Genomic DNA, 26,785 nt, shown 5'->3' with positions numbered 1-26,785 from the left:
GAAACTGACAGTGGCACATAACAGATTAGATTAGATTTGACTTTATTAATCCCACAGTGGGGACATTTACTCGTCACAGCAGCAGAGAAAAAGACCCCCAAAAAAGTGCACACAATATGAAAAAAAATTACAAATACTTATGATGGGGTCTTGATGGGGTCAAATTACAGGGACTGACACTGGATTCTTGAGATCAAAATCAATATTCCTAAATTTCACATTGTGATAATAGTATCCTGTCCAGTGTTCTTACTTTTCTGGTATAAATAAGCATTTTAGGCATCGAGCCCTGAACCATATATGCCACTAGTAAGGATACCCTGATGCACAAACAAGTTCAGAGAGCTACGGGCAGAAATAAAAGACAGTGAAGAGTAAGTGCAGACTGATGCAATAAATTGAAATTACAAAGCCATGTGCAGTGCAGTATCCAAGGCCTGTGTGCATTAAATGTTTTGAATACACATTAGCGCAAAAAACTAAATAGTTTCCTCTTATTCCTGATAAAGTGAATGGTGAGATATATAATAGCATATAATCCATTGCTATTAATATTCAAGCAAATAAAATACAATAAAATAACAAATTAAATTCATAATTTTACACATTCATTACAACATATAACTTCCTATAGTGTTTGCTGATATATAGTACATATGTAAAATAAGTGTAAAAGTATCAGTGAATTTTTTTAAAATTATGTTCCCCTCCACCCCCCAAAAAAAGCCTTAAAGGTAAATACATTGCTGTAACAACACGATACAAAGAAGAAATTATACATGATACTTAAAACTTAAGTTAACTTATATGTATATTAGGCTAAATGGGACATTTTACAGTTGAAACAAACTTTTCACAAGTAGTAATTGGAAAAGCTGTTCAATTACTGTAAAACCTATACTTGGCTTTTCTGAACTGTTATTTCTTGTGTCACAACCCACCTCAAGGCTGGACAACAAATGGGAGACTACACACACAAATCCAAAGAGAAAAGAGTGTTTATTAAGGTAAACTAAGCAACTCTAAACAAAATGTGGGAATATCAAGTATCAGTAATGTAAGAATTTGTGGATGGGTGGAGTGAATCTAAGTGTAAATTGAAATTAAAACTGCAAGCAGTGATATGCAGGCCCTCGCGTGCTACACGTCGGGGAGCTAGCGGGTCGGCTTGCAGTTTACTTTTTTTTTTCTCAATCTCGTTCCTTATTCTTCTTAAAAAAAAAATTGCCTTTTTTTTTAGCGGTTTTAACATTTTTTAAAAACTCATGAAAGTTGGTGCCTGACGCATGTGCAAAGATTTGTGAGGTTTGGAGCATCGTTTGACCTTAAACATCAACTTCCTGTATCACGGCGAAACATCAAACTTAGCCGCATCGCCCTGGCTATACTCTATACTCTATACTAAAATGACTTTTGGGTCACTTTTTGGACACCACGCCACGGGCACACGGATCGACGAAAACAAATTCTTTTTGATACATTTTAATTACAAACATGTTATGAGTGCACAGACTAAATTTCAAGTCGGTCCGACAAAATCTGTAGGAGTTCGTTAAAATACAACGTGTGCGTCGCCAAAATTGGCGACTAAATTCAAAATGGAGGACTTCCTGTTGAGTTGACATACTGGTGCTTTGGAACTTTTTCGTACATCTTTGTGATACACATGTCCACCGAATTTCGTGCACGTAGATAAATGTAGCCGCCGGGACATCTGTTTTAGGGGCGCTCGCGATCCATTTGGCCACGCCAATTCACGACTCCACTAAAATACAAAATTTTCGTACCAGTGTACCAACTTTCATGCGTTTTTGAATATGATAAAGCCAAAAAAATACAGTTGTTTACAGAGAATAATAACGCAGAATAATAATTCCTTGAAGAACAATAGGGCTTTCGCACCATCGGTGCTCGGGCCCTAATAACAAAAGCAAATGACTCTGCATCCATGCTTCTCAGCAGAGGAAAAGAGAGAGAGCAATCACAGGAAGGCAGCCCTTTTATACTCTTAGGCCCCTCCCTCCTCAGGTGCAAGCAACCAACAGGACTGACCACTTACCCAACTGACACACATACAAAAAACACACAGGAGAGAGTTGAAGTAAGGAGGAGAGACAGAGAGGTCGAGGGAGAGAGACACACTCACAGAGGCAGAGAGATAGAGGCCCGTCAGCCTTGCTACATATCACACAAATTTAATATGGATTAAAACCTGCATTTGTAATAAACTGACACCAAGGCTCTGAACCATAACATTGAGCAGAATTTTTGTTTTGCTCAGCATGGTGTGTCATTGACAACGTGGTATTTAAGAGACACACAAAGATGTCAAGCATCAATGATTTTCATGAGAGTAAAACAACAACAAAAAAGAGAAATACATTTCTCATTTGCATATAAGTGCTGCTGAAGCAGACAAAAATGCTGCATTAAATAAATCTGTTAATAAATCAGTAAGGCCGGGTTTAGTCTGGAAATTAGGACAAAACATAGCAGTCTCTTAAAAATAAGTCTTTATTTTGTTAAACAATGGACTGAAGATAGTAGTTCCTCTGCAAGACTGAAAATAGTTTAAGGGGTCTTTTGATTGTTGCTTATAAATACCACCTCCACAAAATATAAATACAAATCCCTCTTTTACACATTTAAGCAGTATTTCTGAGAGGTTACAGCATGACACGCAAAATTCCTGTAAACCAACGATACACTTGCAGACACACACAATGTCTTGAAGTACATGCTAACAGTGATTGCTTCATAACATAACCGCAAGTCAGATTTAAAAAATATGGCACAGATATTTACACATTTTGGAGCAGAGCATGTACCCATGAACATTTCTTTTCCTATTCCGGTGCCTTGCTTTAGAGCATTACCCTTTAACAATAGAGGCTCAGATTTTTATGTGAGAGTCTCGCAGAGCATCTAAACTATCAAAATAAAACATTAAAAAGGTGTGAAATTCAGTTGATGAGCACTAAAGGTCAATGACTACACAGAACAGGCTCGTCCTGAATTTGTCAAATATCTAAAAACATAAAATCTACTTCTGCCACAGAAAATAGGAACCCTTCAAAGTTTTCATTTTTAAATACAAGAGGAATCAGGCGATAACAAATACATGTGACCCTGTGCTGCAAGAAACAGCTCTGCAGGGCGAGTGGTATTCGAGCATATTCCTTTTTCAATTGAGACAAAAGCTTATTCATAAGTCACTCAATTTAAAAGATAAAGTAGCACAGCTATAGGTCCAGGTGTTTCAGCATCTCAGTGTCACAGTGATGAGTCTGAATTTTTAAAACTCTGAAGATTATAAAATTATTTCAGCTGTTGGCAAGAAGGGACCTTTCCCAGCAACAGACCATCAACATTAGTGGTTTATAAATAAGAATAATGATGACTGGTCAAGTTCTTTCCTTTCTCCGTGCTGATAATGATCTCCTTACAAAATGTAATCATGGGAAATGTTTTCTGGATTAACAAAGACTGAGAAAAGTTGATAAACAGTCTGATGTTGCAGAGTTTAACAATAACGCATGTTAAATTGTTGGAGGCGGGGGTCGAAGTGGGCTGCTCGTCTCATTACTCCATGTCATCCTCGTCAAACATAGGCGCCTCAAAACTGCACAACTCCTCATAGGTTAGTCCTGCAAGACATGAGAAATTGTTAGGAAATTAAAAAAAAAAAATCCCTCTCCAAAGAGGAAGATAGTATTTCTTTACTTTTGTACAAGAAGAGTAAGATGATTTACGTTTCCACTCTTCAATCTCCAGGTCTCGGCTCTCGAAGCTCTGGTCGTACGGCTCGGCCTCGGGCTCGTCATCTGGGTCGTGGTACTGAGAGAAGTAGGGGTGGGCCAGAGCCTCTGCTGCTGTTATCCGCTTGTCTGTATCCAGAACCAGCATTTTCTCCAGAAGGTCCACAGCTTAAAAACAGGTCAACATGTAAACAGAACTGAATTGGCACTAATCTGTGCTCCTTGGAAAAATCTTAGTGTCCTGTCAAGTTATTTTGTTTATGCACTTTTAAACATGACGCAGGCTGAACTGAAAACAATTAAAGCAAATAGGGAAATCAAAAACAAATCAAGCAATGAAAAACAAATTAATACAAATATATTAAAGAAAAACAATATTAATTCAAAGCAACACCGGAAAGATTACACGAGCTGTCATGTCTGGTTTTACCTTGTGGGTTGGCACCAATAAAAACATCGGCAAAGTTCCTCTTGGGCATTTGTGGCAAGGAGCTGATGTAGTTCCGAGCCTGGGAAAATACATCGAAACAGAAAATCAAACGTCAGCTCCCACCAGCATCAACATGTCATGACACATTTCATGATACTGATTCTGTTCAGTGTAGCCACTAGTATCAAACCCTCACTGCTAGGTTGAGACTTATATTTTCAGCTGTGACTGGACAGTATCCCATAATCCTGAATGTCCCCACACACCCAGAAGTTGTCATGTTTCCTTGTGCGTGACGACACTGATGAGTGCAGTTTACAATATACATGGTGGACAGAAATTACAATAACACAAAAAATGTCACGTTTCATGAAGAATTATTGGTGAGACTTAAAGTTTCGGTCGATTGTTTCGCCTTAAAAATAAAAATAAAAATCATTCACAGCTGCTGTTGCGAACTATGTGCCTGAGGGCAAATGAGTGACTGATAGACCAGATATGTTGCCTAGCAACACACAGACGTTGTAGTGTGACTGAAATCTGAGCAGTTTAACCATTTAACAATTTATGGGTTGGAAATACTGTTCGTATTATGCAATTTTTAATTATATTTTTAATCAATTTTTCAATCACTAAAATACAATTTTCTTGAAAAACTAAAACAAATAATGAGAATGAGTTAAGAACCTTGCTGTCTTTTTTTTTTTTTGAGTGAGGAATAATGACAACAACAAAAAAAGAGTCACAATTTTCTGGATAATAAACATTTCTGTGTAAAAGAAAAGGTAAGTTTTGCAGACTGACAATAATTCCATCATTCAGACCAAGAACAAATAACATGAATTACACAAGAACACTGAGTGCAGCAAGATGGCAAATATCAAGACAGACGACAGAAAGAAAACCACAGAAGAAAGAATCTTCAACACAGAAAATGCCGTTAGTATGTAATGTACCGCAAACATATCAGTGCGCCTTGCTTTTGCGCACTTTGCGCTTTTTTATTTCACCTCACAAGTTCAGAGCTGCTTATTGCAATCACTGCAATGACATGCGGCACAACACAATTACTGTGGTTAAAACTGAAAAAATTCAAACATTCGACACCTGATTATGTCCCCAAGAAGCCTTTGCTCCTGTTTACACCCCACTTGACTTGAAGTAGTTTGAATCTTGCAGCCAACCTTAGAACCCAGCATCTCTTTAGAGCCAATTACACCTTCACTGCCTCGTCACTGAAGACAATGGTAAGTCTGACTAGTTCAATCTTGGCATCAAATGTTACTGCTATTATTATTCCAATTTAGGGATGTGTTTGTATAGAAAACTGTTGTACCAATTTGTGGTACCTCAAAAGATAAATGCAGGATACTGAGGCAGGAGCTGTGTAGCCAGTCTGACTGTCCTTCTGCCTCGACCTGCCGTCTGCTCTAAAGAAAGTGACTGCGGGTCCCGCTCACCTCATGGCCGGGCATCCTGTTTATTAGAGTTGCTGGGGGCGTTCCTGTCAGACGCATTATCTGTTGAAGCTGGTTTATGTCTATGAAGCTTGTGTCAAGGGGAGTATAGCGACAGAGCAGAGTTGGTTAAGAAGCCGTTTCTCAACCTAACAATGTGTGGCTAAACTCTGAAGGAGCACTACAATGTTATGCTGAAAAGCAAACTTCAAGCATGGAAGCCAAAACGTGACAAAAGACTTAGAGGGAAGAAACAACACGATCATTTTCATTACAGTCAGTGAAAGTCAGAGTTGATCACCTGTGTCACAATAAACTCACAGCAAACACCATTCATTGTGATTCACTGAGTTAAAGAGGCAGAAAGCAAGTCTCAAACCCACAAAGCTGAAGGACAGAAGACATGCTGTCAATCAGAAAAGCAGACGCATCCAGTTGAGTGACGAGTTTAGAGCAGAAATCTGGTTAGAGAAAAACCTTGCGCAGTTTTGTGAACTCACAGAGTCTGAAGATATTTTCATCAAGAGCTCTGGCCCTGGTCTTCCGACGAGCATCATGATTAACTTCAACTGATCAATGTCTACCAGCACTCGGTAAAGGAAGACCAGACACTAGACGAGGGAAAACTTGTCATCTGACCTCCTTGTAAAACTTGTATGACTTAAAAACAGTATGTGATGTTCAGTTTTATTGTATTTACTTCAGAATTCACACAGAGAAGAAGAAAGGTTTTGAAACGTAGCCTGCAGAATGAATTCATAATGACAGGTTTCAATAGAGAAGCAGTAGCGGCAGTGGATAGCCCGGTGGTACACCGACTTTCAAGCTCAGCCATTAGTCACTAAACTATGGCATGGGGAGAAAAAGATAAACAAAACTGTAAGCAGAGATACAGACAGGCTCATACAAGGAAGAGCAGGCAGAGAGTGGAACCAGGCTGATGATGCACACTGACAGGGTAGAAAGAGCTGAAGAGCAGCAGTGGAAACGTTACTGAAAAGGTGAGCTAGAGGGAAGAGTGGAAACAGGTAGTTTCAGCGTTACACTTTTCATATGAAAAGTGCCTCGGGCAGCGTCATGTTGGAAGGGAAAACCGGAGAAGCAGGTTTTTATAAGAGGACAGAGAAAAAAAGAAGCATTAGAAATCATCTTCTGTGTTGGCAAACACATCATAAATACTCTCTTCTACAATAATGTCAGAATCTGTGTTTAACCTCCTTGATTTGTTATGCAAGTTGTGTATCAGAATCTCCGCAGCGCCAGGAGCTTTGCACATTACCGAGCTCACAAATGAAAAGGATACGGTCAGTACCAGGAAACAGAGTTCTTCCAGTGAGAAGTTCTGCCATTATACATCCCACGGACCAAATATCCACTGAAACACAGAAAAGTGGGACACAAATATGATGCTTCACTTGACAAACAACTCTTCTATCTATCATTGAGCAGGAAGAGTTTGAGGGAGATCAAAGGGAGTTTAGTAGCGTCATCTACCTGTCATGTTGTAATGCATCCAGTTTAACATGATCTCTGGGGCACGGTACCAGCGGGTGGCCACATAGCCAGTCATCTCGTCATCGGTGTGCCGGGCCAAACCGAAGTCCAAAATCTGACAGAAATTTAAGAGCAAAAAGGCAGCATTGTTTACAAAATCTCCACATCCGTGGGCAGATTCAAGATAAACTGAGGTTTCTGATAAGAACGGCAGTTCACGGACCTTCAGCTCACAGTCTTCATTCACTGCCAAGTTACTGGGTTTCAAATCCTGAGGGGGGAAAAAAAATCCATTAATAAAACTTTGTGTGATTTAAGTTTAGGCAAAGAGCACTGTGGAAACACAGTATATCTCTTATCTTATTCTGCAGAAATATTCCCACTTCATATGGGTGAAAACAAACCTGCCTCTTTGTTAACATAAAAGTTGACATCATTCACACCATTTCAAGTAAAGGTTCATTTTATGACTTTCCTTCAGTGTTTGCACATTTTCGCCCCTGATCGGGCTCAAAGACAGTGACATTTGTCAGACACAAATCAAACTTACTCTATGAATGATGTCTGCTGAGTGGATATACTGCAGAGAGACAGAGGAGAACATGTACAATAAATCAGCAGTTTAGAGACGTATTGATTTATGACAACAAAAAATGTCAGAGGCACAGCAGTCCAATGTCAAAACTATTGATTCATCTCACTTGAGCATCAGTAGTACAGCTTAAAGAAGAGCTTATTCACTTTCTTGATGCGAGCGAGAGAATAAGTCTGATACCACACTCATGCCTGCCTATTCAATATGTGGAGCTACAACCAGGAGAAAGGGAGCTCTGCTTTCTATAAAGAATGAAAACAAGGGGAACAGATTCGCCTGGTTCTGTTCAAAAGTAAAAACAACTGCCTATTAGCACTGTAAATCTCACAAATTAACATGTAATAACATGGTTATTTAAAGCTATTGTGCAGGACTTTTACATATCAATGAATGTCAGCTACATTCCAGCTCTTTACTAAACGAGTTCTCGCAGTGCTGATTAAAGGTAGCACCACAAAATAAATCTCTCTGTATCACAAAGTATATGGAGTCTTTAAATCAGACTTCCGATGAGACATTTCCACACTGGCTGGATGAATGAAAACTGACCCTTCTCTTTGAGCAGAGCGTGTGCACCAGGGACTTCTAATGGCCGAGCCGGCTAACTTGTGGTTTAGCCCTATGCTAACTCGAACTGAAATGAAATAATTCAATCACGCAGCTCCTCTAGATTCTCCAAATGTTATCAGACTGAATGGATTCAATTCTGACAGTGAAACAAGTCATTTTGGGGGTGGTTGAGGCATCTTTGAATTCATTAATTCAAAGTGAATCCACAGTTTTACAGCCACAACAGTTGAGATGTAGTTGGCTGCAGGAGAGCCTGTGACATAAACATGGGTCAACAGTGGTTTTGTAAATTACTTTCACTGGGGTGGGAGACAAAAGTGTAAAAGCATGTTTTGTTTACTAGGCGTACGAGGAGGAAAAAAAAAAAAAAAAAAAAAAAATATTCCACTGGCGCACTAAACTGTGGCTGCGAGCCAAAAAGTGGTTTACCTGAACCACTATGAAGCTCTTCTCACACACTGGTGACAAAATGCACTTCCAAAAACCCAATTACAGCATCTCAACAGTGGAAAGCAGCCACAGGAAACTTTCACTGAATATCAGCTGTAGCTAACTGAAGACAATCAGTAAACAGTAAAACTAGGAGATTCAGATACGAGACACTTAACTAACAGAGCTGTGAGGTTGACCAGCAGACTTCCGGATTCTAGTGTTTATGCCAAGCTAAGAAGAAATGAGATCGGACCCTTGACAAGAAAGAGAATAAGCATATTTCCCAGAATGTCCACGTTCTCCCTTAAAAAGCTCACCTTTAAGCCTCGGAGGATCTGGTATATGAGGAACTGCACGTGGTCATCTGTGAGTTTCTGACATTTCACTATGTTGTTGAGATCCGCCCCCATCAGGTGAGTCACCAGATATCTGCCAATCACAAAAGATTGTGGTCACTGTTTAAATAGGCACCAAAAAAGGCACGTCAATGTTTTCTCATTTTGTAAAAAGCCAGATGGGTATAAAAAAAAATGGATATATTTGCACTTCTAAAATATGTTTTTCAACAGTTGTTTGCAGCCTGAAACTAATTTCCCATATGGCTATGTGAGCTTAAAACGGTTCAGCTGCTACTTCTTTTCACTTTCACTTCTCCCCAGAGGCACTGCAAGGCCAAGCCCTTCACAAATGGAATGTCATTTAACAACACAACCCAGATAAATAGGCTTAATGGTACTGCATCAGGGGATAATTCAAATCTAATCCCAGAGCTGTTTAAAATGCCCAAACAGCACGGAGGGAAGAAGGCGAGTGCAGGATGCTACAGTGGCAATTTTGGAGCCAAAACTCACAGAGCCATGTGTTGCTTCGTCAGTCTGCTGCCCAACAAATACCCATTTCATGAATACTCTTCTATTTTCACACAGTGCAGAGCGCAAGGGCTTTAAATAGCACCTGGTTACACTTGAACTTGTTCTCAGCAGCACACACAGAGACACAGACTCTCTCCAAAGTTCACTGGCCTTGGAAAAAAAAAAAAAAAAAAAAAAAAAGGTATATAAATAGTGCCCTCTGTTTTCCTCTCTCCTATAGAAACGGGGCATGGCAGTAGCGCCGAGGAGCTCCAACCAGTGCGTTGTGACTCAGTTTGGTATTTTTAGAACCGAGGGGAACCACATTTGGAGCACCTGCATATCTGAGATTTTTTTCCTGCATGCAGAACATTTCCAGTGTTCCACCACATGTGCAGACAAAGAGCACAAAACCCACAGACCCACTTATTCGCTCTCCCTTGTTCTCGGTTCCCACTGGAGTCCAGTCTCACACACAGTTTACACGTGTGACCTTGTATTGCCTTCAGTCCTCCGTGACATTATACTAATCTGGGAGAAGGGTGGGGCTTCATGAGCCTCCATTACGGCTGAGCAGCAGTGGCTGTGCTTGCAAAGTGTGAGGAAAAGTTCCAGTATCTCTACTCTCTAAGCAGCGATCTAATTTGGGAGATATTGTAATTCTGCAAAACTGCTGCACATGCATACTGCAGCACTTCAGCATTGTGCTCATTTAACAGGATCAGACAGAGGATGGAAAGTTAAACAATATAATCAAAATTATGTAGGAAAACCAGAGAACTTGTCTTTTGTTTTTTATTCCATGCATTTGAAAACCTGGTGCCTACATTACCCACAATGCAATACATTTTTTTAACACTTTACCTCGAGATTTTTGCTGTGTTATACAAGTCGAGGTTTTGAGCTGCAAATCTGAAGGAGACAAGAACTTGTAGTCCCTACCAAAGCTGCCTCAAGTGACTTTTACACAACCTTTTTTCACATAATGCATTTGTACTCCCCAATAACAAACTTGGATGTATTAAAAGTATTTTTAAAAAGTTTAAATGAAATAATTCACAAAGATGTAATTCAACTTGTAAAAGATCACGTAGAGACACTGCATGAGAGACAGGAAATCCAGGGACTGGTGAAGATAAAGACAGGCAGACTTCAACACGCTACACTCCTCTACATGAGCTTCACACTTTGCAGTAAAATGTAGTTCGAGTGAGCTGATGCAGGGTTTCCTGTGTTGTTTCATAGCGGGGATGGACCAAACGCTGCTTCCGCCGACACCAGAAAATCACACAGAAATGAAATTCTGGAAGACCCCCAGTGAGAGTATTGAACACATCATGACGTGTAGGCACTAAATGGTAGGTGAGGATGCTCAAATGAGGAAGGCTGTTCCAAACATATTGTGGATTTAAACTCTCAGTTGTTTCCGTCTCTTCATATAAATCCGGACTGACCTCATGATAATGAGGTCAGGGTTCTGTGGCTCGGCTGCAGGACTCCTTGGTTGTTGTTTTTTTAGACTGTTGTTTATGTATGATGGATAAGAAACTAAATATATAAACATGCACTGTACTGCATGTGCACCACCTCAGCATAACAATTTCCTGGGGGGAAACCCAGCAAACAGGTTGCTTGACAAATTGAGATTTATGTGGCAGAAATAACATCCAAGAACAAGCATTAATTTTAATATCGCATGAACTTCCTGCTTCAGATGACAGCAAATAGCTACAGCATGCCTCCTCTCTAGCTGTATGACTGGGTGTAAATCTGCATCATCTTCTATTAAGTAGTGATTGCAGTTCTCCACAGTTACAAATCAGGGAGGACTGAGGTCTCCCCTCTGAAATCACACAGCGTGGGTTCTGGTCTCTGGAGTTCACATCATCTCCCAGAGTTTGTGTGGGTTTCCTCCCACACTAAACTGCATGCATGCTAGCCATCAGAAATATTTTTTCCAAATGTTGTTAACAAAGGTTCAGATAATGAAGTGGGTCCCAGGGTGCTGCACTCACCACTGCTTCAGAATAATTAGAATGAGTCAATTATAATTTTCCATACAGGCATGTTTTAAATACAAAATAAAAAATAACCGAGTGGCTCCAAGAGTTCAATTGAGACACATTCTTATGTTGGGTATCCACCCAAATCCATCACATTTACATTTTGATGCAAGTGCAGAGAAGAGAAAGAGCCTGACTGTGCTGCCTGCCTCACACAACGGGGCGAGGCAGCACAAAGGTCTGAGGACTGAGTCACCATCTCGCTGTCCACTTCCCATTTCTAACAACTTTCAACAAACAATAACTACCTGTTTGCCAGCAGCTACACAATGTTTCACAGAGCCACAATCCAGGAAACATAAGGAAGGAAGCTGGTGGTGAAATAACTCTTGAAGCAACCAGACAGTGAATAACTAACAGGCTGGACAGCCTAAAAAATGTTCCAGTGTTGAGCCTGCTGGCATGCCTCCAGGTGCTTTCCAGCCACAGTCTGCTGCCGAGAAACTGAGGACTGCAGCTCTTCACATCACTGCTGTTAAATTATGCACAAGTGTTGTTGAAGTGACACTCAGGCCCGAAGCAAGATGGCAGAGAGAGGGAAACTTGGGATTAAGGTAATTATCCTAAACACGTTTAACTTACACATCAGTGAATTCCTTCAGAGAAGTAGCAGGGGAGAAGACATCTAAGAGCCCAATTACCTGCAAAAGTATGAAAACACTGTCAAATTAAAAGCACAAAGAACAGCAATAAAACCTTAATTACAGAACAGATTAGGAAACAAACATTATGAGGCACTGGATAAGCAAACACATGTAAATTTGCTCTTTGTGCCCGTTTCTCAGCAGGCAGAACAACCAAAGAGAAATCAGTCCACTTACATTTTCATGTTTCATATGTTTCAGCAACCGCAGCTCTCTGTATGTTCTTTTGGCATGGATTATGGACTGAAATGGCCGAGAAAGCTTCTTCACAGCCACTTTCAGACCCATCTTTATATCATATGCAGAACTGTGAAAAAGGCAGGCATACATGTGAGCTTAGTTCTCATCATTTAGAACATGCGTGACCGAATGCCAATATATTTCAGTATGTACTGATCGAAGGTATAAAAGCTACATGTGGTAAACATTTATATAACACATTAAAAACTAGAAATCTGCTACGAAAAAGGAAGCTCGTCCTTTCCAGTGGGATGAATTAAAGTGTTTCATATGGCTCAGAATGGGCCGAGTTTGCTCTCAAAACCAAATTAGGTGCAGTAAGAGCTGCTGAAGGCTGGGAAAAGGGCAACATCAGCAGAAAATGCCATCTCTCAGCAGATCGGTAGCAGCCGTAGCTGCAGTCTGTTCTGCACTCTGAAGGCTGACTGTCTCTGTCTCTGTCCCAAAACCAACACTTCCCCCTTCTCAGCTCACCTGACCACAGTCAGGACTGGAGGACGGCCTCCCGTGACAGCTGCTGGGGTTAAACCAGTGTGCCGGAGATGCATCGACATCTCCACATTTGAAGATGAAAAATTCAGTGTTGTCCTGTCATAGCAACCAACAGCATTTTCACTAAAAATGTGACTTTAAATGTCAAACTATAAAAACTTGCAGTCCATTAAAGAATTATGATGTATGACACAACTAAATGTTTTTTGTTTTTTTTTTTTGTACTGGACATTTGTCAGGTGTTAAGTCATGTCATCTCAATCCTGTAAAAATCAGTTTAGAGGGTGCAGTTTCACTATAAAATAAAAGTTTGCAGTAAATTTAGGGCCATCACGTAAATGCTAACAATAAGCCGGTGAACTGTTTGAAGAAAGAAAAAAAAAAAAACAATCACAGCACCAACATGCACTGGTGAGCAGCCAGTAATCTGACCAGCAACAGATTATCCTATTGCCCAGCAACAGCACAGCTGTTCACTTCCATTTGCAAAACAAACATCTGCTCACTAAATCAAGTGTACCAAACTATGTTGTGTCCTAGATAGTATCAGCACAACCTATTTAGTCACTAGACCGCACAGTATCCGTCCTACGAAAGCTGAACTTTTTGCCACCAAGCAGCATTAGAAGAAACCTACCACCACTATCACCAAAGTCTTCTAATATGAGGCACAAATCAGAAGGCATGTAAATACCACTCCATGACAGATTTGTTTATTATTACTGAAAACATTTACTGCAGAGTTCCCTCAAAGGTGAGGGTTATCAAGATGTTATTTAGACTGGAAGATACTTTCAAATGAATTACAGTATTTGGCTTTTTTTTTTCCATTTAAATATAACAAAAAATGAATAATCACTTATCAAAAGAGTTGGATTTTTTTTTTTTTTTGCCGAATTGTTGCATCTTATTTGACATCAAGCAACTAATTATTTAGAAGTAGTCTGAATTTTTTTTTTTTAACAACTCAAGATGAATGAAGAAAACTCCTATCTTTTTTTTTTTTTTAATCCATATTAACTTACAAAATAAATATTTCAATGAAGTGCAAAAAGATACGGTCACATCATCAAGATTAAGGAGCTGAGTCAAACACACAGCAGCACTCAACATGTTATCCTCTTGACTTTGCACTGATCTCTTTATTCAAACTTCCTGTGGAAATCAGATTTGCAGCTACATCGAGAGGATAACAATTAAAAACATGTGATTCAGTCAGCTGTTTGACTCCAACATGTCCCCCCCCCCTCGCCACCTGACCACATACTTCACTTTTCCAACTGTTCGGCCTTACTGAGAGTGATCAGTTCCGTCAGACAGAGGCTCCAGTGACTAAATAGGAAGTTCACTACAGCACAGGAAAACGCCACATAGAGACCAAGTCAAGAGGTCCTGTCTTGATCAGAGACGCATCGTGGTTCCACCTCGTTAGCCTGCAATCAGTTGGAGCTAACCTAACTTTAGCTCGTGCAGCGCAGGCCTCGTCTAAATGAATGGAGGTTAAGTTGGGTGACTTCACGTAACTCCACTTTGGGTGCAAAAAAAAAAAAAAAAAAGCGACTTACCAAACGGATCCGTAGGCGCCGGAGCCCACGGGGGACAGAGTCTGGTACCGCTTCGGCACTTCCCATATCGTTTTGTTGACCTCCTGTCGATAAAACTCGAGTCTGTTTTTCTGCGACATTCCTGCAGAACCAACCGCCGACCACCGACCGACTCTCCGCTGCGAGGGGGGACACGGAGCCGCGCACAGCTCGACCTCACCCCGACTTACAAAACACGAACTAAAGGAGAAGATCGCCGGGGAACTGAACACCGGCTAAAGTTGCCGGGTTGCCTCGTTGCAAGATGTTGCAGAACCGCCGTCTGTCGCGTGAACACTTTTAAATCTTAACGCTGTTTGTTCCTCTTCACTCCGCTCACGAGATTTCGCCCCGCTTGCAACACGTCGCACAACCCTCGCGAGAACGAGGAACTTCGGACAGCTGAGAGGACGAGAAGAGGACAGAAACAGAAAGCGGTGCTGCTTCCAGTCGCTACTGAAGCAATCAGCATTTATAAAACATCACACAGTGGAGGAAAACATATTCAGATACGTTTTATTGAGTACAATCAGTAGTAGAAAGTAACTTAGCACATTTTTATAAACTATTAAATATACTTAAATGTTCCTCCCCACTCCGCTCACGAGATTTCACCCCGCTCGCAACACGTCGCAAAACCTCGCGAGAACAAGGAACTTTGGACAGCTGAGCGACGAGAAGAGGACAGAAACAGAAAGCGGTGCTGCTTCCAAGTGCTACTGTATCAGCATTTATAAAACATCATGCAGTGGAGAAAAACAAATATTCATATCAGTTTTCTTGAGGACATCAGTAGTAGAAAGTAACTAAGTACATTTAATAAACTATTGTACTTCAGTACAATTTAAAAGGTCCAGCAGTAGTCCCTGAGTATTTCCATTTTATGCTACTTTATACATCCAGTCCACAGCATTTCAAAGGGAAATATTGTACTTTCGATTCACTGCATTCATATGTATAATAAATATAACCCTACAAATTGTGACATTGTGCATAATAACTACTTGCACTGTTGATAGTTTATGTACATTTTGCTGACAGTAATTATGTGCTTTTATTAAAGTAAGATTTAGAATACAGCACTTTTACTTGTAATTTAAAATCGTTATTTTTACTGAAAGCCACATACACGTACATAATTGGATGATTATTTCATATGAATTTTGCAAACAGCTATTAATGATGTAGATTGTATAGGTAGAATTCATTTTAAAGTTTTATATCTGTGTAGTTCTACAACCTATGACAAATTTTTTTTTAAATGATCTAGAATAAATCACATCTTGCATTACAAAAATCATAATATGCCTACAGCATTCAGAAAGAGCTAGAGGAGTAAAAGGTACAATATTATATTTTGAATTGTAAAGTCAGAAAAACAAAATAATTACTACTTAACTACAGTGCTTAAACATTCTTAGTTACATTCCACCAGTGATTACAATCGTACTTTAACAGGATGTGATATTGGCATATGTGTGTTGTGGAAAACCAATTCAATTCAATTCTGAATTATTGTTGACAAACATAGAGATCATGTCCAATTCATACATTTAAAAAAATTATTAATGTATTGTGTTTCTGATTTCACACTAACATGGAAAAAAAATAGTCAGCAATCTTTGGTTATTACTTAAAATATGTATTACAGGTGCATATTCTGGTAGAGTCAAATTGCGTCAATATCTTACTCAAACCAACAACCACAAAAAGAGTAATTTTTTTCTGTCAAAAGGACATGAAAAATACACAGTAACACAAAAGTAATATCTATGTAACATTAAGTGTTACAATTATTTTCCCGCTCTGTGACATTATCTTACCACAAGTACCTGAAGGCAGCATTAGAGGTCGTGACTAATTCCTCGAGTTTAAATTTTTTTGCTTTTGTATTGTAGAAAATGTCTTCAGTTCACAATCAAGAATAATCGTATCAATGTTATGCACAGCAGAACAGGATAAGCTTTGGCAAACATAATGTCAAATACCATTATAAGACTGAACTGGATGGCTGATAAAAAAATAAAAGGAGAAAAAAAAGACATGCACTCAATAATGCAAAATGAACACACATTTACACAAATCAAAAGTGTAAATTCATCCACAGATTGGATCTTAGATCATTTTTTAAATGACATTTGGCTTTGAAATAGAGTAAATCCCCAATATGGAGACTAATATTGAATTTTAATATTAGATTAGGCAACCTAACATATGACAAATAATACTAAATAATATTAGCTCTCCTTTACGTTATCTTAAAACACCCTTAGTGAGACTCGTATTTTTAATGATTAATTAAATACATTCAACAGCACATCTCTTTTTTCTAACTCTACAAAGACATCTGTTGGAGCTGCTGTGCATATGTAAAACCAGCTAAAACTTTCAACACCTCCTTGCAGGACTTGCTCATCCTCTGATTTAAGCCTCATCAGAGTCCTCATCCTCTCGATGCTGGCATGAAAACGATGACTTGAGGGGAACTGAGTCAAATCCATCTGATGTCCTCTGAAAACACATTATTAATAACATGAAGCACGATAAGCTGTGGCTCAGTGTGAGGGTGAATGAAGTGGGTACTGACCTCTCGTGAGAACGATTTTATTTTGGTGAAGAAGGACTTCTTGGTGAGGTCCATGAGTTCATCCTCTGCATCCTCTCCTTCCATTATTGCACAACTGTCTGCGGTGGGCAGCTCACACTCCTTACCCCCAGAGCTCATCATCAACTTTGAGTACTTATACTGCAGCCTGCAGATGGGGGATGACGAGAATAACATCTGGTCAACAACTGTTACGGTTTTCATGGTATCCGCAAAGATTTTTAACCTTTCATTTTAGTAACAAGCGTGACATATAAGTGCTGCAACAAACACCAAAGTAAATGTAAAGCTCAGTGTTCTCACTTGCATGTCTTCTTCCAAAAATAACAACTGACACTGATGAGCAGCACAGCAGCTATTGTTCCTGCGGACACACCAAACTTGAGCCAGAAATCCAGAGTCACACAAGCACTGACTTTTTGTGCTGGAAGTGACTCTCCTCCGTAACACTGCAAAGGCTGCTGCCACATATAGGTGGTTCTCTGAAACACACGCAGACACAGACACAGACACACACAGTCAGATTTTCCATCATCACATATCTGTTAATATTATTAGTATTTTCCTGACAGTGGTCAACACAAAGGTTGCAAACAGGGAAAGAGCTTGCCTGGCTTGGTGAAATCGTAATAAAGTGTACTTGTCAGCATTGCTAAAACTCACTGACTAATAGGTTATATCTTGTATATCTAATCTGAAAAAAGTGTACAAGTTAGAAAAATTATTAATCAGTTTGAGGTGCTGGTAAGTGATTTTTTTTTTTAACCTTTCGACAGAGCCAGACAAACTGTTTCCAGTCTTTATTCTAAGCAATGCTAACTGGCTGCTAGCTGTAGCCTTATTTTTAACAGTGATATAAACCTTCTCATCTAACTCTCTGCCAGAAAGCAATAATGTATATTTCTCAAAATGATGACCTGCTGGTGCTTAACTGTTTTTATACCACACTTAAAGTAAAAAAAAAAAAAAACTCTATTATTAAAATTATTACATGAAATGGAAAATTAATTCAGTCTGGTATAACATTCCTGTAAATCCAATCTGATTGAGGATGTTTTTAGAATTTTTAAGTGTTTCTTTACGAACACAAGCACGTGATGGACCTCTGGAGGATTTGTGTGGGAATGAGGAGGTGTAATGATTTTTGTTACTATGTCCATGGCGGTTTAGCACTACCTGTATTCCCTCGATGCAAGCACTGACAATCTCTCTGTAGTGGTTTTTGGTGCAGAGTGGACATGCATGCTGGCTCTGCCACAGGAAGTGGAAAGTACAACCATCACAGGTCCCCTCTGAACAGTTACTGTGGAGGAAGAGACATTATGATGAGCTATAAAAAAATAAAAAAAAATCATCTCTGTCCACAGTTCAGCTTCAGAGAACGCAATATCTATAACATAGTGCAAAATATGGTTGTTATAACATTGTATGCGAGTAAAATCTAATGTTGTCTGCATGACTCTTGTCAGGTAAAAAGTTGAGCTTGTTTTATGTGTAAGGTACCTTGGCAGCGTGATGTAGTCTGTAGCAGCCACCATGGGACTGCATCTCAGTCTGATGTTGGCCGACCTGCCTTGTTTACAAGCCTGAGTTGTATCACTGGACCTTTAAACATTGCAAACATCACGAACAAGTCTTAACTCCAACCATGTGATTTTTTTTTTCTGATTCAGACTTTCTATTATATTTCTGACAAATGCTAAAACTTCCAGCACCAAATATTGACCAGTATGAATTTGAAAGCGTCACCATGGAAAAATGAGAATGAGAAAAGAATGAAAGACTGGGATCTTATTACTTGTAATAGAATATGACATCTGGTAGGCCGGACACTGAGGGGAACAACCAGTTTGGAGAAGAGATGCCACTCAGGGTCGTCTCAGTGGTCACACCTTCAGAGTGAGAAGACATGTAGCGCTATCATCTGATATGTTAGATACACATGGTGTAATTTAGCATTAGCATGAGCATTTTCTGCTCGCAACCCCACCAAATAATATCTATTTGATATTTGATTTAATCTCAGGGTGTATATACATAATATATATATATATATATATATATTACATTAATTGAATTGAATTGAATTGAATTGAATTGAATTGAATTGAATTGAATTGAATTGAATTGAATTGAATTGAATTGAATTGAATTGAATTGAATTATTCACTGCAATAGACAGCTGCAGCATTCAGCTCATACCGATGAGTGAGTCACCAATAAGGAAAGGCTGGGAGGACACCATGCTCTGACTCCTGATGTCAGAAGGAACCACAGTGGACTGACAAAGGTAACCTTTGATCTCTCTCCCACTCTCTGTTACGTTGTCCACGCAGGAAGCTGGCCTCCATCTCTGTAAGAGAAATACAGCAAGATGAAACGCACGTCAAATAGATTTTTACAAAAAGAAACGTCATGAGGATCACAGCTTCTTTACCTCTGTCCCACACAGAGCCACACTGAAATGATGGAAATATTGCAGGCCTTTGTTGGTGAAGCGAGGGCTGCTGCGGAAGCCGGTGACGTTGGCCAGAGGAGAGAGGTCGTAGTGCAGCAATGCTCCTCCTCTCGTCTGCACATCCAGCGTACAGTCACTGAGACAAGCTGTGGCGGCCTGAAGGGCGAGGTCAGGGTGTCAGGAGGTATTTTTACTAACATATTATACTCAGTGGGTGAAGTAACCTTATGATCTTTCGGTGGGAAACCAAAGTGTTGGTGCATGCCAACATCATCTGAATTACAGAGGCAGGCGTTATTCTGTCTGTTGTTACAGTAGAGGATGTCCTGGCGAAAGTTTATCTCGTGAGGACTGTTTGTTTTTAGAATTTCTTCACATTTTTTGTGTAAAGGTTAAATGATAAAGGTATTTATTTATTTGGGAATTCAGAAGAAAATCTTATTTTATAAAAGCATGTAAGATGGAAATACTATCTTTGTCAGATGTACATTAATTCAGGTGAATTAGCAAAATAATTCAAAATCACTTATGGCAGACAATAATTTCAATGTGAAACTGTCTTGGTTTCTTTTTCCACTGAAACCTAAAAAAAAAAGACTAAAGATATGAAAATCAAAGTTTTAGAGACTCAAATAATGTTGTCTCAATATTTGCACAAAACAACTAAAATTTCCAGAAACAACACTGATGACCTGACCTCAGTAAAATTGATGCTCTGATAGATTGAGCAAAAGTTTTTGTATTTCGTCTTAGTCAGTGGAAAAGATTTGTTCCCCTCACCTTGTTTCTCTCTGTGTTCGATCCACACGGAACACACGCAGCCTCTCCGACGGGCTGATCGCCCCTTATGAAGGTGTTTGGCGGGCAGCTCTTACACACTCCCGTCCCATTGACCATGTAGTGCCCCGGTGGGCAGGGAACGCAGGCGGAGGCGGCCTTAGACATCAGAGCACAGTGGCGACACTGCAAGGTCACACCTCCGATCACATTGGTCACGTGGATGGAGTAGATCTTTGCAACGTCGGCACTGTACTTCCTCTCCTGAGAGAAGAGAAACACAAAGTGTCTTTAAACAGTTGTGAGGCCTTAGACACACTGTGGTCACTATTTCTGTTTAAAGGAACACGGTTAACAGTCTTTGTTTTATAGTCAGTATAAAATTGAGATGTAAAGGACAAAGGTCATTTGGATAAGAGGTGGCCACACAGCTCCAGACTGCCCTCTAGAGCACAAAAACACTCAACATATCAGTCAAAGCAAATGTGACACTTAAGCAGTCTGTAACAACAAATTGAAGTAATTAATTTAATTTCCTTAAATTCATGCATTCAGTATCTATCACTAAATATTTGTGCTTCATGTTCTTGCAAAGCCTCATATAAATCTTTACATGACAACAGATGTGAATACTGTCTCCATTTTAGCAGACAACATATTGGTTTTATGGCTGAAGTTCCTGTCCTCCTCGAACATGAGACTGATATATCGTGTTTTTAAAATTTTAAATAAAGTCTTCCAGTGATTATCAACAAGTTTTCACTTGGCTGGGCAAAAGCAAAGAATACAAAGAGGAAACTTAGAAATCAAACGGAGTAGATTAGAATTTTAAAAGCAGTGGTTACAAGATAGAAAAAAGAAACAAGGAGAAATTTGAAAGTAAGATTATCTATAAAATATTGCATATCCAAAAAAACATAGATGTAACATGTACAATAAAATACTGTAGCATTGGTTTTCTGAGTTTTTATTTTTCTATCCAATATTCCTAAAATAGAAATTTAAGAAAATAACTTAAAAATCTTAATTATGCATCGATTTGACGAGCAAAAAGAATAATTTTAGAGAAATTAAAACAAAAAATTCTGCTGATGAAATACATAGATCTTAGGCTTTTAACTGCACATCAATGGTACTTCACCCTGAAGCCACTTTCTGGACTTCAAAGTCAAATAAGAAGGATGACTGAAACAAATAACAATGTGCTTTCTAACCTGTGAATGTGACAGCAAAAAACAATTTTGACATGTTTGACATGTTTAAGGCTGATGGATTAAAATGTTTACAGGTCAGCTGTGATAGTTGGGATGTGTGCCTGTTTCTCACCATGTAAAAGTCCTCCGTCCGTTGAAATGTCCAGCTGAAGCCGACGGTGCTGTTGCTCTGGATCAGGTAGGAGTATGACTGTTTCCCGTTGCTGCCTTTCCAATGCTCCACCACATCGTTATTCCACTGATGAAAACCCTATGGAGAAATACATTCACCTCATATATTCATACTGAGTCAAACCCAGTTTTTATACATTTTGTACATCCTGAAGCTTACGTGTGACAGAAATACTAAAACAGTTTTGCCTCACCACTAGGAAGTAAAACGTGCAGTCAGCTGTACAAATGGTCTCAAAGACAAAGGTGATGCGAGAAAGTTCCCTCCTTTCACGGTCTTTGGTCATGGACTGAGGCAGCCTGTGAAGACAAGGAACATTCTATGAAACTTTAAGATACACATTTGTAACTATCCGAGCTCAGATTTGGGACATGATGTGTAGCCACAGAGAGACATTTACATTTAATTCTGAGAAGAAAATTCTGTTAGACTTCACCTGTATCCGGGAACACTGAGCGAGAGCACAAGGTAGTCTGTGTCCTGATCCCCGGCGGTGGTGTAGACGTAATCTCCAGCCACCTCCCATGCTGCCATTAAAAAGACATAAAACACACTTCCATGTCATCCCACCAGCAATACACACACACACACACACACACACACACACACACACACACACACACACACACACACACACACACACACACACACACACACACACACACTAACTCGCTATGGATCTTCCTTGGGAGAGTAAACCAAACCAGTGTAATTTTTAATTTAACTTCTGTTACCTATAAATAAGGAACAATAACATAACTTAGTTCAAGTATTACAAGCAGCTCTGAGGCTGAATGTGTCACGTTTATTCTTGAGCTTGGAAAGCTTGTGGACCATTGAACAGTTAAGATTACTGCTGGGGCTATTTTAACTGTTATTTCTTTCAAATTTTATAATTTTGGGGTGTTCAGTTATTTGAGCTATAAATTGAACCTCAGAATGTTCAATCATTCTGCTATCTTTCTGTTTTGAGAGGTGCCTTACAATAATTAAAATAAAGTGTGGTGTGATGGTGATTATTATTTAGCGATATTCTAAAGTTCTTAGTAGTTGTCTAATGATGACTGCCCAGTCCTACGCTGCGTTGACAAACATGAAGTCTCTCACCTGTGCTGCGGTCAGACTCGCTGAACTCTAAACGGAGAATGGAGCTCTTCATGTTGGACGGCATCGTGTTCCACCATTTGTATTCAAAGCCCACCACCGGCTCTGTGCCAAAAGGACACTTGGTACAAACTGTGAGTAAATAAGATAAGATAAGACTTTATTAACACACACAAACCATATACACAAAAAAATTATAATAATAATGTGGTAATATGTCAGGACATATATGTTTGTTTTATCATGTCAGGGTTAAAATATGAATCCCAATTTAAGGTCACGCTTCCACTCCTGCTGGACTCACTTTAGCACAAAACTGGAAATGAACTTTTAGTGAAATTAAATTGAATGGTATTAGGGCCGTGTACTCATCTGATATTAAAATGCATCCGTAGCGATCTTATCAGAAATGGTCAGCTACAAGTACAGCTGCACATGCACCCGGGACGCATTGAGATCGATCTGCTCGGACCACATTCAGAGGTGGTCCTGAACGCATACGACGACATTGTTTTAGCAGCGTAAACGCAAATGTGTCCTGTGCCACAATGAAGGCTACCCATTAGACCTCTGAATTAGCAGCAGAAACACTTCATGCACGTTCCTGTGTGCGTATCTGATGTGGTGCTTCAACGTGTTACCATCAAACTACAGCAAGTTTTGTTAGTTTGGGATGTTTTTTTTCCTTCCACTCTAATTTTTTTTTGCTACCAGAAAAAAAATAGCCTGTGTGATTCTGCCAAACGCAGCTGAACCGGTGGCAGTTTATTGATTAAAAACAGGCTTTATATGACGTCTAGGTTTAGTTGTTTTTCTTTGACTTTACCTCGTCTGTAGTTTCTGACACAAATCAGACCCACAGCTGTGGAAGAGCCGCCGCAGCACACAGACCGACCATCTCAAACTCTCAAAATCAGATTATTCAAAAAATAAACTGATGTGATCGGATGAAGCCTGACAGATGAGCAAGTTGGTAATTCACAACCTGAACTGTGTTCATACATTTACAAATGTGAAATACGTCATACATTTCTAACAGACGGCGCATTACTATTAGCCTGTGAGCGAGGATGTCTCATTTTTTTTTATGCGTGTTGCTTCATCTCCTCTGTTACGTATCTGTACGTTTTTAAGTGTATATTTACGTGATTTATGTGTTCATTTGCATATAGAGAGGAGAAGTGAGATCCAGACACTCAAGACGAATGTAGAAATGCATGATAATGCCAGACGTGAACAGGGCCTTAGTGTCATATGATCAACACCTTCACGTGTGTGTGTCACAGCAAAATAAATCCATCGAGCTGACATGAGCGACGACAGAATTGATTCTCCACCTGTTCCATTTAAGTAGGAGCCGTTGGGGCAGGGCTCACAGGTGGAGGAGTTGGTGATGAAGAAACCCGGGTTACATGGCGGACAGGTTTGCTTCTCCCCTGATGCGGGAAGCGTCAGTGCTCCTTCAACAGTCTCACTGCAGATCTTAGGCTCAAGCCACTTGTACATGAGCTGAGTCTGAGACACACAGCAAGCCGGACATGAATACATGAAAGAAGCCACCAGTGGCTCTGTAAAACAATCAGCCAGGTAATATATATTTAAGGAAACCTAATAGTGACACCAGATGGTTGCTTACAGGATTTTCAAAAGATCTCTCTGCTGTCATCTGAACCGACATGATTGCTGCCTCCACAGGTCAAGTCTTTTTATTTTTTTTACTTTACCTTTCCCTCAGAGTCACAGGGTGTGTGGGTGTAGAAGTAGTCACTGTTTGTACACGCAGGTCTTGGTTTGCAGCTCCCTGAGCCTGCCTCTGGAAAAATAAAAAATAAAACAAGTCAGGGGAAACAGCCGGCGGGGACGAGAGAAAGCACACAACTTACATTAAGATCCAGTGATAAGAAGAACACACTCTGTCACCACATAAGCAGCACATTCTTCATTTGCATGCCGACTCCCTCAAATGTGTGTGGCAACATGCAAACACCGCGTGGCTATAAATTATAAGAATGAATCTGCCAGTGATGTGACTGGTCTTTGTGGGCAGATCATTAGAAATGCAAATCAGCATACCTGCGTATTTGTCTTGTTCACACTCATGGCAAACAGTGGCACCCTTGTTGGAGTAGGTGTCTGCAGGGCAGGGGGAACAGCGGGCAGACCCTGGTTTTGCACTGTAGGTGCCGGGTTTACAGTGGAAGCACTCTGATGTGTAGGCCACTCCTGCAAGAAAACCATTAATCAACTTTTAGTCATGTTGTCAACAAATGTTTAGAACTGCTGCGCACACATACACAACACACACAACACACTGCAGGCGACAAGCTACCTGAGACCTGAATGTTTCTTAACCACACGGGTTTGACAGCACTGCCCAGCAGAGTATGCGTTGTGGTTCGCCAGTAAAGCACGTTGTTGCCTTTGTTTAGCTCTACCTGCACAAATGACAAACGAGGCAGAGTGGGACATAAACAGTATCAGAGCTGTTTGCATCCAAACTCCCCACAAAATGACAACAAGAATCCGACAGGTGTGATGAAGTGCTAAATCTTCACTCAGACAAACCTTGTATTGGCTCCAGTTGGTTTCTGAGGTCTTCATCCACCGGCTTTCAGAGTCTGTAGACTGACACTGATCGTTCTGAACCTACAAGGGAAAGACAAAAGTTTACAAAGTATTCCCCCTGAAAACATCCATTTTTGTCAGCAACAGTCATTTATATCACTTACAAAGAATTCAAAGGAGATGCTGTTGTCAGGGTAGAAATATTCAAATAACAGAGTTCCAGTTTTTTTCAGGCTCACAGCGTAGGACAGTGTTGCAGTGCACTCATCTGTGTTTGAGGCTACGTAGTCCCCCTTTGGTGTCCAGGTTGAGCTTTAAAAACAACATCAGCAGAAACAGTTTGAAACCCAGAGAGCTCCGATCAAATCAGTTAAACCAAGACAAAAGGGAAAAAAACTTTTCAAATAAAACAAGTGAGGTACAAACTTGGAGCAGTCTGCCTGGGCATTTTCCTCGTTCGTTGTCACCCCATGAGTGACAAAACCTTTTGGCAGGCTGTCCCACTCGTCAAAGGACACACCGGTGCCCAGAGAGTAGGTGCCGGCAGCACACTTCTGACACTGCTGTGACTGCATGTCAAGAAACTCCCCCTCACTACAGGAGAAGGCTACAAGAGGCAAAACACAAGAAAGGGCAAAAACAGAGAGGAGAAGTCACGTTGTAAAGGCTGTACTCACTTCGATCAACACATACAATTTGTTATTTACACATAAATGCTGCGATACTGATTGAAAGTTTGCACTTACTGCACTGTGTGCCTTTGACCGGATCTGGGAGGCCTGTGCACGTGTCGGCTTTGTTGGGAACCGCCACTCTCCATCTTGACTCGAGCACGTCACACTCTGTGTACTCAAAGTGATAATCTGACTGCAAGAACAAAACACAGGTGTGAGTTTCACATAGCTATAAAAAAAAAGTTTAAAAAAAAAAAAAAGCATATATAGTGAAATATGAACACTCTAAAAAGAGATCGAATAATGAATACTTGTAAATAAAAATACATGATATTAATAAATCTTGAGCTGGGGTTGCAAGTATTAGTTATTTTGCAATTAATCTTCCAGTCAGATGCCATCAAACGCCTTGTTTCTGCAGTCCAACACCCAAAGATATTCAGTTTACCATCAAGTGTGACAAAAACAAGTGTAAAATCATCACATTTGAGAAGTTGGAACCGGAAATCTGTTTTAAAAATGACTATAATGTGTAATCGATTGTATTAATAATCTTCTTATTTATAATTTTATTGTTACTGTTCTATAAAGAATGCAAACCAGCGTT

At 39.9% G+C, this 26,785-nt stretch overlaps 2 protein-coding genes across 5 annotated transcripts; both read right to left on the bottom strand.

Moving 5' to 3' along the window:
- Positions 1-2,496: 2,496 nt before the first annotated feature.
- On the bottom strand, positions 2,497-14,967 carry mapk14a (mitogen-activated protein kinase 14a). 4 transcript variants are annotated; one of them, XM_069688907.1, is made up of 12 exons: positions 14,592-14,967; positions 12,472-12,601; positions 12,233-12,291; positions 9,054-9,165; positions 7,690-7,719; positions 7,363-7,410; positions 7,140-7,254; positions 6,949-7,020; positions 6,146-6,225; positions 4,189-4,267; positions 3,753-3,926; positions 2,497-3,647 (listed from the first exon to the last, which is right to left on the bottom strand). In XM_069688907.1, the coding sequence occupies exons 1-12, from the start codon at positions 14,708-14,710 to the stop codon at positions 3,583-3,585; spliced, it is 1,083 nt and encodes a 360-aa protein (XP_069545008.1). In that variant the 5' UTR covers positions 14,711-14,967; the 3' UTR covers positions 2,497-3,582. The 4 variants fall into 4 exon arrangements, with proteins under 4 accessions (XP_069545008.1, XP_069545009.1, XP_069545005.1 ...); XM_069688908.1 differs by lacking the exon at positions 6,146-6,225 and adding an exon at positions 5,649-5,728; XM_069688904.1 differs by having other exon boundaries at positions 7,140-7,410.
- A 1,463-nt stretch (positions 14,968-16,430) lies between these two features.
- On the bottom strand, positions 16,431-26,366 carry elapor1 (endosome-lysosome associated apoptosis and autophagy regulator 1). Its single transcript, XM_069688903.1, has 21 exons — positions 26,251-26,366; positions 25,931-26,111; positions 25,669-25,816; positions 25,505-25,585; positions 25,269-25,374; positions 25,013-25,162; positions 24,664-24,752; positions 24,277-24,454; positions 22,943-23,071; positions 22,272-22,362; positions 22,029-22,134; positions 21,776-21,913; positions 20,453-20,713; positions 19,652-19,828; positions 19,417-19,567; positions 19,013-19,106; positions 18,718-18,819; positions 18,391-18,517; positions 17,518-17,696; positions 17,197-17,362; positions 16,431-17,120 (listed from the first exon to the last, which is right to left on the bottom strand). Exons 2-21 carry the CDS (start codon positions 26,077-26,079, stop codon positions 17,034-17,036), a joined length of 2,709 nt encoding a protein of 902 aa, XP_069545004.1. The 5' UTR covers positions 26,080-26,111; positions 26,251-26,366; the 3' UTR covers positions 16,431-17,033.
- Between the last annotated feature and the right edge of the window lie 419 nt (positions 26,367-26,785).

The sequence above is a fragment of the Brachyistius frenatus genome, unplaced genomic scaffold (genome assembly GCF_029030835.1).
Source record: "Brachyistius frenatus isolate BFR_SWC_R1_liver_20210118 unplaced genomic scaffold, ASM2903083v1 Contig_6, whole genome shotgun sequence".
Lineage (NCBI taxonomy): Eukaryota > Metazoa > Chordata > Actinopteri > Embiotocidae > Brachyistius > Brachyistius frenatus.
The sequence above is the reverse complement of the archived record's forward strand: the minus strand, read 5'-3'. Positions and strand labels throughout refer to the sequence as shown.

What these genes read in the sequence shown, in the direction of transcription:
- mapk14a (XM_069688904.1), bottom strand. Translation starts at nt 14,710, where the DNA reads ATGTCGCAGAAAAACAGACTCGAGTTTTATCGACAGGAGGTCAACAAA. An exon ending in AACATATGAAACATGAAAAT is followed by an intron (nt 12,292 to 12,471) that starts GTAAGTGGACTG and finishes ATACTTTTGCAG; the next exon opens with GTAATTGGGCTCTTAGATGT. An exon ending in CTGAAGGAATTCACTGATGT is followed by an intron (nt 9,166 to 12,232) that starts GTAAGTTAAACG and finishes TGTGATTGGCAG; the next exon opens with ATATCTGGTGACTCACCTGA.
- elapor1 (XM_069688903.1), bottom strand. Translation starts at nt 26,079, where the DNA reads ATGCAGTCACAGCAGTGTCAGAAGTGTGCTGCCGGCACCTACTCTCTG. An exon ending in CCAACTGGAGCCAATACAAG is followed by an intron (nt 25,375 to 25,504) that starts GTTTGTCTGAGT and finishes TCATTTGTGCAG; the next exon opens with GTAGAGCTAAACAAAGGCAA. An exon ending in TATTGGTGACTCACTCATCG is followed by an intron (nt 19,107 to 19,416) that starts GTATGAGCTGAA and finishes CTCACTCTGAAG; the next exon opens with GTGTGACCACTGAGACGACC.